The sequence below is a fragment of the Salvelinus sp. IW2-2015 genome, linkage group LG14, assembly GCF_002910315.2.
Source record: "Salvelinus sp. IW2-2015 linkage group LG14, ASM291031v2, whole genome shotgun sequence".
NCBI classification, from domain to species: Eukaryota; Metazoa; Chordata; class Actinopteri; order Salmoniformes; family Salmonidae; genus Salvelinus; species Salvelinus sp. IW2-2015.
This window is the reverse complement of record NC_036854.1, coordinates 41058373-41074197: the sequence shown is the minus strand read 5'-3', so window position 1 is coordinate 41074197 and position 15825 is coordinate 41058373. Positions and strand designations below refer to the sequence as shown.

General features: G+C 41.2%; 1 protein-coding gene across 2 annotated transcripts in view; it reads left to right on the top strand.

Moving 5' to 3' along the window:
• The window catches only part of ccny (cyclin Y), an 85750-nt gene extending 71426 nt beyond the window's left edge, over positions 1-14324 (top strand). For both annotated transcript variants that reach the window (XM_024000268.3, XM_024000267.3), the window contains 5 exons: positions 1423-1480; positions 1671-1790; positions 4598-4764; positions 9919-10081; positions 10933-14324. In XM_024000268.3, coding sequence (XP_023856036.1) covers positions 1423-1480; positions 1671-1790; positions 4598-4764; positions 9919-10081; positions 10933-11049 — 625 coding nt within the window. In that variant the 3' untranslated portion in view covers positions 11050-14324. The remainder of the gene's footprint in view (positions 1-1422; positions 1481-1670; positions 1791-4597; positions 4765-9918; positions 10082-10932) is intronic.
• The last annotated feature ends 1501 nt before the right edge of the window (positions 14325-15825 follow it).

Here is a 15825-nt window from a genome sequence, read left to right as displayed (position 1 = left end):
ACAAACTATAGTTTTGACAAATTGGTTAGGACATCTACTTAGTGCATGACACAAGTCATTTTTCCAACAATTGTTGACAGACAGATTATTTCACTTATAATTCACAATTCCAGTGGGTCAGAAGTTTACACACACTAAGTTGACTGTGCCTTTAAACAGCTTGGAAAATTCCAGAAAATGATGTCATGGCTTTAGAAGCTTCTGATAGGCTCATTGACATCATTTGAGTTAATTGGAGGGTGTACCTGTGGATGTGTTTCAAGGCCTACCTTCAAACTCAGTGCCTCTTTGCTTACATAATGGGAAACAAAAGAAATCAGCCAAGACCTCAGATTTTTTTTGTAGACCTCCACAAGTCTGGTTCATCCTTGGGAGAATTTCCAAACGCCTGAAGGTACCACTTCATCTGTACAAACAATAGACGCAAGTATAAACACCATGGACCACGCAGCCTCATACTGCTCAGGAGGAGACGCTTCTGGTCTCTAGAGATGAACGTACTTTGGTTTAACATTCTTAAAATAAAGTGGTGATCCTAACTGACCTAAGACAGGGCATTTTTACTAGATTAAATGTCAGGAATTTTGAAAAAACTGAGTTTAAATGCATTTGGCTGAGGTGTATGTAAACTTCCGACTCAACTGTAAACTAATATGTGGGGGATTGGAAATGATGCAGACAATTCCATAGATGGAGGCCACAATCTTTCGGCAATATTAAAGCTGACCTACCCCCCCCCCCCCCCCCCCCAAAAAAGGAAAAGAAAGAATGACTGTCACATTCAGCTAATAGAATCAGCCCCTCCTAGTACTATTGCAGAGCCAGCCCATGTTATACTGTTGTCCTTCCTATGTGTTGAAAGAACATTTCCCCCCCCCGTCACTGAAGGTTATTACATTCTATTTGGACATCCAGCATCAATAATGGGTGAGGGAGGGTCACACATAAAAGTCAGCCTTTGATAACACGAACAGACCCCCATAGGCCCCCTGGCATGGGTCCAAAATTCCAGTCTTTAGATGTCTAGTACTTTAGGTACTATGAGTGTGTMTCCYAAATGACACCCTTTTCCCTTTATAGTGTACTATATTTGACCAAGGCCCATAGGGCTACTGTCAAAAGTAGTGCACTACGTAGGGAATAGGGCGCCATGTGGGACACKTTCTGAGTGTTCTGTGGCAAGATGGATCAATGTGCCTTTCAAACAGAGTGGAGAGGTCACTGAGGCTGTGTTCCCCTATTGGTCTACAGCCTGACTGACTTTGTAGAGGATCGAAACAGCATCCCTCTCCTCTCCTCAGTCAAAACAGTCAAAGCCACAGTGTGTTTGTGAACGAGCCTTCATACTTGGGTCTCGTGACTGGTTACTGTCATCACTTGTCATTCAGCAACTGCCCTGCGTGGCCTTTTTTGTCATTCCAGGGAGATCGATGGGAGAATGGTATTAGATATTTTTGATGAAAAGCTTCATCCACTTACGGTAAGACTTTTGTAGTTATATATAATACATTATGGATATGKGTGTGTATTAGGCTGAATTTACACAGGCAGCCCAATTATTATTTTGACACTAAATGGTCTTTAGAACAATTCAGAAWTGGGTCAGAATTGGGCTGTTCCCATGTTTCATTACTGTATTATCCGTCTCTTTGCTCCTCTGTTGATTACAGAAATCAGAGATTCCTGCGGACTATGAAAAGCACGACCCGGAGCAGAAACAGATCTATCGCTTTGTCCGGACGCTGTTCAGTGCAGCACAGCTCACTGCAGAGTGTGCTATCGTCACACTAGTGAGTGACATCGTCATCACACCCTGCCACACAACACTAGGAGGGAGTGTTGCTCCCATTTAATAACATCTTAACTAAATGGCACCATATTCCCTATATAGTACACTACTTTTGACCCGGGCCCATAGGGCTATATATGGAATAGGGTGCAAGTTGAGGTACATCACTGTCACTTTGGGCCTACTTGTCCCTGTTCAGTTAAAGTACATGGGTCTTTCTAAACACTGAGGATTTACTACACTGGACAACTTGTTATAACTTATTAATAATAATCTGCATAAAATGTTAATGTCAAGATACAGTATATGGCCGGGGGATCATAGCTATATTCAATAAATTCACGAGTTGATTAAAAAGCTATGTTTAACCCTTTATCATGTTTGGTGTCTTAACGGATTTGTCCAAAATCTACCAAATGGCAACCTATTCCTTTATGAAGTTCACTGCTTTCAACCAGGGCCTRTCAGCAGTAAACCCCCAAAAAACAGAAGGTGTTATTGGGGTGAAGGGRAGCCTAGTGGTTAGAACTTTGGGCCAGTAACTGAAAGGTTGCTAGATCGAATCCCCGAGCTGACAAGGTAAAAATCTGTCGTTCTGCCCCTGAACAAGGCAGTTGTTCCTAACCAACTGTTCCTAGGCCGTCATTGTAAATAAGAATTTGTTCTTAACTGACTTGCCTATTTAAATAGAAAAACTACAAGTAAAAATTGAGATGGATGTTTCCGAGCAGAGTGGAGAGGTGTTCTGCTCTACAATGGTTTACACGGAGTACACAAACCATTAATAACGTGTCCGTGACTACGGAAAGTATTCAGACCCCTTGACTTTTTCCACATTTTGTTACGTTACGCCTTCTCCTAAAATGGATTACATTATTGTTTTTCCTCATCAATCTACACACAATGCCCCATAATGATGAAGCAAAAACAGGTTTTTAGGTATTTTTGCTAGTTTATTAAAAATAAAAAACTGAAATATCACATTTACATAAGTATTCAGACCCTTCAATCAGTCTTATAGCAAAGGGTCTGAATACTTATGTATCTAAGGTATTTCTGTTTTTTTTATATGTAATAAATTTGCAAAAAAATTATAACCTGTTTTCGCATTGTCATTATGGGTATTGTGTGTAGATTGCTGAGGATTRTTATTTATTTAATCCATTTTATAATAAGGCTGTAACATAATAACATTTTGAAAAAGTCAAAGGGTCTGAATTCTTTCCAAAGGCACTGTACAGTATGTCATGGAGGTGTTCTTAATGMTTTGTGTACTCAGTGTAAACCATTGTAGAGCAGYACACCTCTCCARTCTGCTTGGAAACATCCTCCATCCACCACAATAACACCTGCTGTTTTTTTGGTTTACTGCTGAGAGGCCCTTGTTGAAAGCAGTGAACTACATAAGGAATAGGTTGCCATTTGGTATGCAGCCCGAGTCTGATGGAGCTGTGCTCTCTGGCCCTGAGATGTGTGGTCCTCCTGCTGTGTTCTGACACTCCATTGTCTGGTTATGACTTCACTGGCCTGTCATCTCTGTCACTTGGGATGATCTGGTTTCCACAAACACACACACACCGCACGCCTGGCCCACAGACTGTCCCATTGACTGTCCCATTGGCCCCACACCCTAGAGGGAAAACAGGGATGGATGCCGACAGTAATTGAATAGGGAACAGGACCAGTTTCAGCTGGAGAAAATGGGGAGGTTGTGCTGGGTGGGSGGGTGGGTGGGTGAACTGGTGTTTTACTTTACATACTGCCAGTGGTTAACAACACAATGTTTCCATGTTGGAGAGTTTCCGTCTTCACTGTGTGAAGCCATGACAGTGATGCCGCTGTGCATCACAAGGCAAACTCTCCAAAAATGTGGGGTCACATACCCTGCCACCTCCGCTGTATGTAATTCTACGCACACATTTCCAACAAGTTGTTTTGTGTGGAAGACTAGCTGTGTATCTAGGCTTAGGTGAATCTAGATGTACAGATAGAGAGCCGTGCCATCCATGGCTATGCTGAATCTGAAGCTGTAGGTGAGAAATGAYTTCTGTGGACAATAGATAAACGGAGCACAGTCCTTGGAGACTGCTGGATGGAATAACTGAAGTGTGTGTTCTATTAGCAAGTCAGACACATACAGTACAGGCCTCTAGATTCACCACCCACCTACCACATAGRAAGGACTGTGTCTTAAGACAGACCAAGCACATTTCCCCAAGGAAATGACTCAATTATGATACATGGAGAGAATATAAAATAAATTGCTGTAAATTAGACTACTCCCAATATATTGTGCCTAAAGGTTCAGTGCATTTTRTTTCACTGACGTACTGAATGGAGACTGTGGCTGCGATAATGGAAAGTTTTTTTGATTGACATGTATATTTTATGAGAAAGCCCAGAGAAACTGCACTACATCAGGATTTGAAMTGGTCTGTTATTTTGGCTTTGTGGAGACGGAATGCCAGAGGAGTTTGGAATGGAACATTAATTCCAGAATCAATTCAGGCACACAGAGAAGAGGGTAATTATCTGGATCTGAAGTAATTATCTTAGATGAGGAAGAACTGTACTGTATATTGTTGTTCATACATCATCTGGGAAATGTCAATTTGTTATTTGAATTATTCACAATTCAACAAGATTCTTGTTTTTGCTGCAATTATGTATTYAATTGAGTCTATTGGAGTTTCACACACCAGACCAGAGGATAGTTGACGAATGTCTTTGACGTCAGACATCTTTAAAAGGAGGACTGTCTTTGACATCTATTTCTTTATTTCTTCCATCTATCTTTTTCTCTCCCAGGTGTACCTGGAGCGCCTGTTAACTTATGCAGAGATAGACATCTGCCCAGTCAACTGGAAGCGTATCGTCCTGGGAGCCATCCTGCTGGCGTCCAAGGTGTGGGACGACCAGGCTGTGTGGAACGTAGACTACTGCCAGATCCTCAAAGACATCACCGTGGAGGACATGTGAGTCTGGAACAGTTTYACCCCAGTCCATGAAGCACACTAACCCAGATCAACCAGCAGCCAGCTAGTCCATCTGACAGTTTTCAGCAGAGGTTAAATCTGCTCTGTGTCTCCTTTTTACAACAGACTTTCAATTAGCCTTATGCAAATAGACAGGGTATAGACCGTCTATTGTAGGATACATGCATGCATAATAACAGTATACATTATCTCATSTAGGGATAGGCATGAGTAATCGAGTACTCGAACGGACGTCAAAGCTCGYTCTCTAACCAGAGATAGTMTWAKACTATTTGGTGGAATGCTCGTTCATTTGCCTTGACTCTAGTTTRCCAGTTGTYCATGTGCATTTGCACAACTAAAAAMAAACCAAGACAGGCATCACACTGTRCTTCTCCCTAAATTCCCTTTCCACTCCGTGTCTCATTCACCAAGTTGCGTTCCACCCGCTCCCTACACAGGTGTGCCTGAGTGAGCACACAAGCTCCCGTTAGGCCTACAGAAATAAACGTGTACAACAACACATCTAACTGATGGGACACACAAGCTCCCGTTAGACCTACAGAAATAAATGTGTACAAACCATTAACTGGATGGGAACAGTGCAAGCTCCGTTGACTGGTTGGGTACGTCAATAGACGTGTACAACATCTCCCCTGATGGACCACAAGCTCCCGTTAGAGCATACAGAAATAAATGTGTACAACAACACATCTAATCTGATGGGTACACAAAGTCCGTTAGACCTACAGAAATAAAGTGTACAACACACATCTAACTGATGGATACACAAGCTCACGTTAGGCTACAGAAATAATGTGTACAACACACATCTAACTGATGGGACAGCACAAGTCCCGTTAGGCCTACAGAAATAAATGTGTACAACACATCTAACTGATGGGACACAGCACCCGTTAGACTACAGAAATAATTGTATCAACAACCATCTAACTGATGGGACAAGCTCCGCGTTAGACTACAGAATATGTGTACAACAACACATCTAACTGATGGGACACCAAGCTCCGGTTAGCCTACAGATAAATGTGTACAACAACACATTAATGATGGGACACAAGCTCCGTTAGACTACAGAATAAACGTGTACACAACAATCTAACTGATGGGATACCAAGCTCCGTTAGGCCTACAGAATAACGTGTAAACCCACATCTAACTGGATGGGACACACAAGCTCCCGTTAGGCCTACAGAAATAAATGTGTACAACAACAATCTAACTGAGGGAACACAGCTCCCGTTAGACTACAGAAATAAATGTGTACAAAACACATCTAATGATGGGACACACAAGCTCCGTTAGACTACAGAAATAAATGTGTACAAAACACATCTAACTGCTGGGATACTCCAAGCTCCCGTTAGACTACAGAAATAACGTGTACAACACACATCTAACTGATGGGATCACAAGTGTTGGCTAAATTCTTGCCAATGAGCAGTTTATCACAATATAATGAACTGTTTTGTTGAAGTAGGAGAATGTGCATCCCAACGAAGCTGCAGTTTTGGAATAATTGCGTCCCGTCTATTTTCTCCTTCAGTACTTGTGACTCATTGAGTTGTTTAGCCGAGGTATAAACATGACGTTCTACCATCTGAAAATACGCAAAAAATTAGTTTGGTAAAGTACAGAGCGTATTTTCATCGAGTACTATTAAGTTGTGCTATTCACAAACAGATGTTGTAAGGCTAGTAATTCTCACCGTACAGTGTTCAATGTGAAACTGTTCATCATTTACAATTTACAAAATGATTTTCTAATGATCAATTAGCCTTTCTAAAATGATAAACTTGGATTAGCTAACACATCGTGCCATTGGAACAAGGAGTGATGGTTGCTGATAATGAGCCTCTTTACGGCTATGTAGTATTACTTAAGAAATCTTGCCGTTTCCAGCTACAATAGTCATTTACAACTTAACAATGTCTACACTGTTTTCTGATCATGTTGATGTTATTTTAATGGACAGAAAAAGTGCTTTTCTTCAAAAACAAGGACATTTCTAAGTGCCCAAACTTTTGAAAGGTGTATTTTTTTTTCAGCATAAATAATGTCTGTATATAAAAATAACACCGAGTGTTTAAAAAAATATATATTTAATTTTTTTGTCTTTCAACTCACCAACTCACATCATTTTACTATAATTAGGTGTATTGACTGTGATAAGGGTCGGTAAATAAGAGCGTCTTGTCTGCTAAATGAAAAAAAGGCTATGCCATTGCACAGCCATAGGCTTCTACAACAAGTGCGACTGCTGATGTTCCTGCCTTTTTGAGATTGTGTTCCACGATATAATATACCGAGTTGATATTAAGTTTCAATAAATTCATCTTAAATGGCACTTGCTTTTTTATTGACACACACACATATATATATATTATACACAGTTGAAGTCAGAAGTTTACATACACTTAGCCAAATACATTTAAACTCAGTTTTTCACAATTCTGACATTTAATCCTAGTAAAAATTCCCTGTCTTAGGTCAGTTAGGATCACCACTTCATTTTAAGAATGTGAAATGTCAGAATAATAGTAGAGAGAATTATTTTTTCAGCTTTTATTTCTTTCATCACATTCCAGTGGGTCAACGTTTACATCACTCAGTTAGTATTTGGTAGCATTTCCTTTAAATTGTTTAACTTGGGTCAACATTTGGGGTAGCCTTCACAAGCTTCCACAATAAGTTGGGTGATTTTGGCCCATTCCTCCTGACAGAGCTGGTGTAATGAGTCAGGTTTGTAGGCCTCTTGCTCGCACACGCTTTTTCAGTTCTGCCCCATGATGCATCTATTTTGTGAAATGCACCAGTCCCTTTGCAACAATGCACCCCACAACATGATGCTGCCACCCCTGTGCTTCACGGTTGGGATGGTGTTCTTCGGTCGCAAGCCTCCTTTTTACTCCAACCATAATGATGGTCATTATGACCAAAGTTCTCTTTTTGTTTCATCAGACAGAGGACATTTCTTGAAAAAGTACAATCTTTGTCCCATGTGCAGTAGCAAACGGTAGTCTGGCTTTTTTTATGGCGGTTTTGGAGCAGTGGCTTCTTCCTTGCTGAGCGGCCTTGCAGGTTATGTCGATATAGGATTCGTTTTACTGTGGATATAGATACTTTTGTACCTGTTTCTCCAGATTTCACAAGGTCCTTTGCTGTTGTTCTGGGATTGTTTTGCACTTTTCGCACAAAGTACGTTCATCTCTAGGAGACAAACGCGTCTCCTTCCTGAGCGGTATGACGGCTGCGTGGTCCCATGGTGTTTATACTTGCGTACTATTGTTTGTACAGATGAACGTGGTACCTTCAGGCGTTTGGAATTGCTCCCAAGGATGAACCAAACTTGAGGAGGTCTATAATTTTTTTTCTGAGGGCTGATTTCTTTTGCTTTTCCATATTGTCAAGCAAAGAGCACTGATGTTTGAAGGTAGGCATGAAATACATCCACAGGTACACTCCAATTGACTCAAATTGTGTCAATTAGCCTGTCAGAAGCTTCTAAAGCCATAACATAATTTTGGGAATTTTCCAAGCTGTTTAAAGGCACAGTCAACTTAGTGTATGTAAACTTCAGTCCCACTGGAATTGTGATACAGTGAATTATAAATGAAATAATCTGTCTGTAAACAATTGTGGGAAAATTACTTGTGTCATGCAAAGTAGATGTCCTAACCGACTTGCAAAACTATAGTTTGTTAAAGAAATTTGTGGAGAAAGATTTGTTTTAATGACTCAACCTAAGTGTATGTAAACTTCGACTTTAACTGTTTGTATATATATCTTTACACACACACAACACACACACACACACACACACACACACACAACACCACACACACAACACACACAACACACACACACACCACACCACACCACACACACACACACCACAACATCCACACATGTGGAGTAAGTCAAAGGGTATGAATACTTTCAGATGTATTTTATAATCATGCGAACAGTAACAACAATGTCAAATGCCATTCCCCAATCTCATGCTCTACTGCCAACCCATCAGTGCTGGGAACAGTCGGGGACATTTTGCGTTGTGAACTCAGAATAACCTTGATATGGGGTCAGTGGTGGTTTAGTCGGTGTTGGGACAGTCCGGTTTTGGAATCAGGTCTGCTTCCCCCAGTTTGGTGCCCAGGGCTGGGGCTTGGGTATAGGGCTGCGACAGGGGCTGGACCTGAGACTGGGGCTAGGGCAGAGGCTGGGGCTGGGGTTAGGGTAGAGGCTAGAGCTTGAGCTGGGTCTTGAGCTGAGATTAGGGCTGGGGCAGAGTCTGGGGCTGGGGCCAGGGGCTGGTGTCTTGAGCTGTGGTAGGGGCTGGGGTGTTTTCAGACAGGCGGTATCTGCGACATGGGTACAGTCTGAAGTCTCATAGCCTGGTAGACAATAGTTAACTAAGGCCACAGGCCACTGGGGCTTCGACCTCCTGCCCCAAAATGAATCACAAAGAGACAAGGAGAATCTATGTGGATTATTTAGAGACGTTATCTGACACCTTGAATGTGTAGCCACCAGTAAACCTCCTGACCCATCCTGAATACACAGTTAGTATTAAGACTGCTTGTTGTCATGACCCCCTCAGTGGGCTCATAGAACATAGCCCTGAACCCAAAACCAATGCATGAGATTCTTTCTCTTGGTCTCTCTCTCTCTCTCTCTCTCTCTGAGGAGTAGGTGGAGGAGAGGAGTTTTATTAGGCAGAGCCTCCACCACTCCACGGCTGGCTAAATTTAGCTCGTCTGTTGCTGCATGAATTAGAATATCTATGTAGGTGGTGAGAAAAGCCTGATGCTTGGTGTAGCAGACGTCTTTAACCTTGTGAATCAAAGACCGGGGCTTTGCTACAGAGACACAGACCGACCAATTAGGTTGTCTAAAGAATGTCAGAGAAACGGTCAGGGGAAACAGTCAACTGAAGCGAAAGCTAAGCTGCAACCACAGTTAATTGACTTGATACCATGGAGTAATTTTGTATGATTCTAAAAGCTTAGCACATAAGATAGTTGGTGACGTCTCTTTTTCAGTTGTTTAGTTCTTCTTAAAGATCAGTTCAAGACGCTGACTGGTGATCATTTCTCTTTCTCTGTCTCTCTCTGTCTCTCTCTCCGTATGAAGGAATGAGCTGGAGCGTCAGTTCCTGGAGCTGCTGCAGTTCAACATCAACGTTCCGTCTAGTGTTTACGCTAAGTACTACTTTGACCTGCGCTCCATGGCCGAGGCCAACAACCTCAGCTTCCCCCTGGAGCCACTGAGCAGGGACAAGGCTCAGAAACTAGAGGTGAGTAGCAGTGATGCATACAGTCGCTGCTTTTCCACAATCCCATCAGCTGTGAGGATGGTGATCTTATTTTTGTTGACACCCAGCGTTCAAAGGACCTACACAATGCTACTTGTTTATCGACACTACTACCACTGCTACTACTGTCATCACCAACTAATTGTAGCCTCTTTGAAAACAGCATGCACAATTGCTTATCATTCATTTGTGCTCCAGAGGGAGCTTTTCTCCTTCCCCTTTCATCAAGATATTAACTCTGTAAAACATGGCTGGAGGATGCACAAACACAATGGCTAGATATAGCCTGCTAATTAGTGTGCAGTGAGCACAGTGTGCATTTGACAGAGGTGGTGGTGTGTTCTCTGCGTTCGTTTTGTGTCTGTGACGGAGGACGTGAGGRGGCATTCGTTGCCATGTAATTATCTCCCCAGCAGCACCAGCGACCCCCTTCTCTCCCATCCGCTCTTCCTCCTCATCCCTCCTTCCTCCCCGTCCCCTCTTCCCCTCGTCCCCCTGCCTCTCCGCTGGGCAATTAAGGTCTGAAATGAGCCCTTGTGGTATTGATGCTGGTTGAGGCGTCGTGTCGTTCTTTGTTCTCTGTCAGTGGAGCTGTAATAGAGGGAAACAGGCAGAGTTTCGGATCGTATTCAATATTGATCTGACTTGTTAAAGAAATGCCACCAAAGAAAGTAATAAGTGATCTTGCTCTGTTTCAGAGCAAAATGATGAATATCCCTACATTTTTGTTATTAGGCTTCCAGTGTAGTTTATGTAGCTCTGTGTACATGAACATAACGTTAATTCTGTTTTATATTATTCTATGTCTTATTGTGCATTTTTCCATGTCTCAGGCCATCTCCAGGTTGTGTGATGACAAGTATAAAGACTTGAGGAAAGCGTCCAAGAAGACTTCTGTGAGTGCAGACAATCTGACGGTGGTGAGGTGGAATCCGGCCATCATATCCTAACAGCGTCCTTCACCACCAGGAGGAGGACAGCGCATCCACCATGACGGAGACATGACATGGCTGCCTGGCCTGGGAGGTCGAGGGTTAGGGCAGAACTCAGTTGTCCAGTTGTGTCTGTGTGGTTTGTTTCACACAGAAACGACCTGCTGGCACTTTTGTGGATAATAAGTGTTATTGTTGCTCTGATGGTCCACTTGTGTACTGTACATACAAGATGTCCCTCTGGTTGTCTGAAGTTGAACTTGAGTCCTACAGGTGACTTGGTGACCAATGGCAGAAGAGCAGTGGCTAGATGGGAAAAGATTAAAAGAACATTGGAAAGATCAAGAGACAGTGGAAAGATTTGAAAAATCCTAGAATAATAACCCATAAACTCAAACAACAGCATTCCAATAGCCATTTTAAAGGTTGACTGTCTTGTATAGAGGAGAAACCGCTCGGGTATACTGTACATTCCTATGATTTTCAAGGATTTCAGCAAATTCCTCTCTAAAGCACAAATGTTTTTTCCCAGGTAACAGGCAAACCTAATTGGTACACATTCCTGAAATATAGAAATGTCTCTACTTTCCTTGGAGGCAGTAACAAGAGCTCATCAAGTGTTATTCTTACTGTGTTTGGTTGCAATGAAATCAAACTGCCAAAACCTCAAGGGTTTCTTTCTCTGTAACGTTCAACAAACTGCACCTGTGTTTGAGTTTAAAATGGCAACTGTTTTGTATTTACATTTACATAAAGACACCAAGATAGGGAATGTGAAGTGAGAGATATACAGTAGAGGAAGACAGACATTTGAAGAATAACTTAATTAGGGCGATAAGACTGATAAATGAAGTTCAGTTGAAGGTGAACAAAGTGATCTTTATCTTTAATTGCGTTCCGTTCTATCTAGCTATACCAATTTGCCACCGAGTGATGATTATCTAAAACTATTTCACACATTAGTTCTATCTCTCTCTTCCTCATGGCCAAAATGATACATGCTGCGTKCCCAAATGGCACCCTTTTCACTATATAGTGCACTACTTTTGACCAGGGCCCATAGGGTGCCATTTGGGATACTGCCACAGTTAAACATTCCAGTGAACATTGCGCTCACGCCAAGCAATATTCATGTACCGCTTTGTTTCATGCTAGGTCTCGAATGACGTACAGGGATGAGTTTGAATGACAAGCACTCGAATAGAAGGGAGAAAAACATCTTCCAAGAACAGGAAATAACTATAGTATAAGTAAGACAAAAGGGTGGGTTTGAGCGTCCATATAGTGTATTCACTGCCGTTGTTCTGACCTGTGGTGCCTGTAACATGCTAGTGTAACATGGAGACCTTCCTTTTTCATTTTTAAAGTGCAACTGGGGTTGAGTTTTTTTTCTTGAATGCTTTTTTAAATTACTGYTCTTCCATCTCCTAAAGAAACAGCAGAAACATCATTTCAGAAAACCAATTTGCATGATGATTCTTCAATATATTGGAAATGTATTTCTAAAAATGTCCTACAGTATATTAGAACAAAAGGACGTTTATTGATTAACAAACACTGTTCACAAAACCAWTAGGAATAAATCAAATATAATTATTTAGCAAATTCATTGATTTTGTACAGTAAGATATGATATCAGTGTGCAGACAAAGAGCACATTAACTTTCAAACATGGAGAATTGGGGTGAAGTATTTATAAATATCTGATCAGTATTTACATTTAAAAAAATTGCAATGTCTTATTATACCAGATATGAGGAGAGTTTAMAACTATGGGTTATATGGAAGCTGGTATTATTTCATCTAGAATGTAGATGGTAAAACCATTGGAAGGAATCTGAATCTTTTGTCAGGATCTAGTTTTTCATATCAAGTTTGCAGAGCTACAGTGAATGATGGGTTCATGGGTTTTTCAAACATTGAATTGAGACCGTTCGGTTAGACTCTCTCATCTTATCATACATACATTTTCTGTTACCATATGAATTATGTTTTCAGTGTTACATGGTTTTATGATATCCCTGTTGCAAAACCAGGTGAAACATTCCTCTCGTTCTTGATGCTGTTTTATTTTAAAGTTGTTGAGTTCACGGTGTTTCCCCACTCTTAAGCAATCTTAACTATTGAAAAGATAAAAGCAATTCCTTATCAAGGGTCTCTACAGTTGTTGTTGTCATACTTTTATTTGATAGCATTCCGTGAATACCAATCAGCATTCATTCAAAACATTCGTCAGGACCAACTATCTGCCAGATGTTTCACTTTCATATGTAAAAAAGGGATGGAGTTGAACCAAAGTATCAGACAATGAAGGATTAGCCTTTGAATATGTATTGTTGTGATATAATAGATCCCCTTTGCACGTGGTCGGAATGGTATAAGGACTCTGAAGTGGAACTGTTGGAATGGTATGGCCTTGGAAACAGAACAGTTGGAATGATGTGGGGACTCTGAAACGGAACTGTTGGAATGATGTGGGGACTCTGAAACGGAACTGTTGGAATGATGTGGGGACTCTGAAACGGAACTGTTGGAATGATGTGGGGACTCTGAAACGGAACTGTTGCGTTCTATGGAGCTGTGACTGTGAGCGACTGAAGTTCAAATGTCTTCGGGCGAGAAGAAACAGGTGTTGTCGTGAGGAGACAGTAGAGGTATTTTTAAGATTGTATATCTTATTTATTGTATGTATGTTTGTGTGCATACAGTCTGATGTTGACTTCTAGAAATGAAAAATGAACTCATCATGCTCTATAGCCCGAGCCTGTGGTATAACCTAGGCTAGTGACTGGTGTGATAGTCGTGTGCACTAGACTCTACCTCTGCATAGAGTTTTTACTTCTTCTACCTTTTCTCTTTCTATCTCTTCTACGACAATGTTAGGATTTACCAATGCAACTCTCAGTTGTCAATGATTTCCTGTGCTTATGAAAGAAACTGCTGTAGTTGTGTGAACTCTGTTTTTATGTTTTGTTTTATAGTTTATTTCCTGGGGTTTTATTGCTGTTTTTATGTTGTTTGTTCCTGTTCTCAGTTTGCRCAATGTGGTTAATCTGTATCTTTTTGAGTACTAATCTCTTAGTTCATTGTAGCCTACATTCTAAGAAGTGATCCCAGGACCAACAACCCTAAGGGACTGGAGTCTGAATAAGCCGCGGTCTCTCTCCCTGTATGGACTGTTCTAACTATGATTTTAGTTCAACTGATGTGCCCAGATCAGAAGCAATGTTTAGAAACCTGCACAATAAATAAACGTTTAAACCTTGCAATAAAAATACCATGGTGTCACTTTACTTGGGCGTGACAATGTAGCATTCATCAAGTCTTTATATGCATATGTCAATCTCTGTGTTTATATAATATTTTATTAATACTTTATGTAGTTTTTTGCTGTACTTGAACGGTATCAGTTACATTTTCAATGGCTGTACTCCTGTTTATGCTGTACGCGTCTCCAAGTCAAGTGTATACTACAGTGTCACCCATTTGAATATGAACCTGGCTTTGGTTCTGTGGTGGTCAGGTCTACTTAGCACGTCTATCGGTGTCTCTGACTGAGCACTCCTGGAAGAGCGGCAATGATTATGTCATGTCGTCCCAATGTAAAGGACTGGGTCGGTGTCAGTGAAAGAGAGACCGTTTGCATGAGAAATATGAATGTATAATTCAATTAGTTAGCTGCTAGACTATCTTCCGTCAATGTTATGTCCTATTATGCCATTCAAAGTTGGTCACTCACAACGTTAAGTATCTGGATTTGAAGCAGGGCCTATTTCTAAAGAAGATCACCACTACACYTGACTTTAGGCCAAAATCAAAGTAGTTTTTAAAAAGAAAAGTGAGTCGTTTCTATTATTRTGCTGATGTAGCCCATGTTGTGATCAGTATGCGGGTTTTTTTCTCCCTAAGAAACAAAGATTTAAAAGGCAGAAAAGCTCACTGTTTACACTCGCAGTCACATTGTCACTAAGGACCGTGTATAATCCTCCATATTAGCCCAGATTTACATTTCAAATACCGAGTGGTAATTGTTGCGCTAGTCAATTGATTCTCTGCCGTGACATTTACTGAAGGAGAGCTGTGGGCTAATGAATAACATGCTGCCACATCTCTTATAAACACACACCTGCAGGACCATCTCTGCGCACAACGAGCCAGGAGTACTAATATGTTACACAGGGAAAGCTTCATTTTATGAAGTATTGGTTCAAGTGATGAGTGGGTATGATATTAATAAGTATACAAAGCTGAGGGAGAGATGATAATCAGTTAAGATTACAAGCCAATGAGGTTGAACAAGGACCAAAGCAATACAATCTGTTCATCTGACGTAATGCCCACCACAAAGTACATGTATTCCTTTGGTCCATTTCTTTTAGTTTGGCCATTGTGTATCCTTAACGTGCACGTTTGCTGATTGAATGGAACCATTCAAATAGCAACATACTAACCTGTTTCCCAACCTTTTAAAATAAGTAATTACCCATGTTTTACAGACATTTACAGCAAATCCACTGTGGTCCTCAAACACACATACAGACACACATGCAYTGGCCCCCCACGCTCAACCTAAATCCCCCCGGGTATTCACCACAGCCCGTAACTTAATCCCCACAAAGCAGCCTCCACACATGGAASACTTTTCCACACAAGTACATGATAACAACTGGAACCCTTTATGACTGCTTATTGCCTGGCATCTGCCAATACTAATCAGCATAAATCTCCAGTCATTAATGGGACAAGCCTAGTCTGTACCCCATGCCATGTGTCCAGTAAAGATGTCCTTCTCTG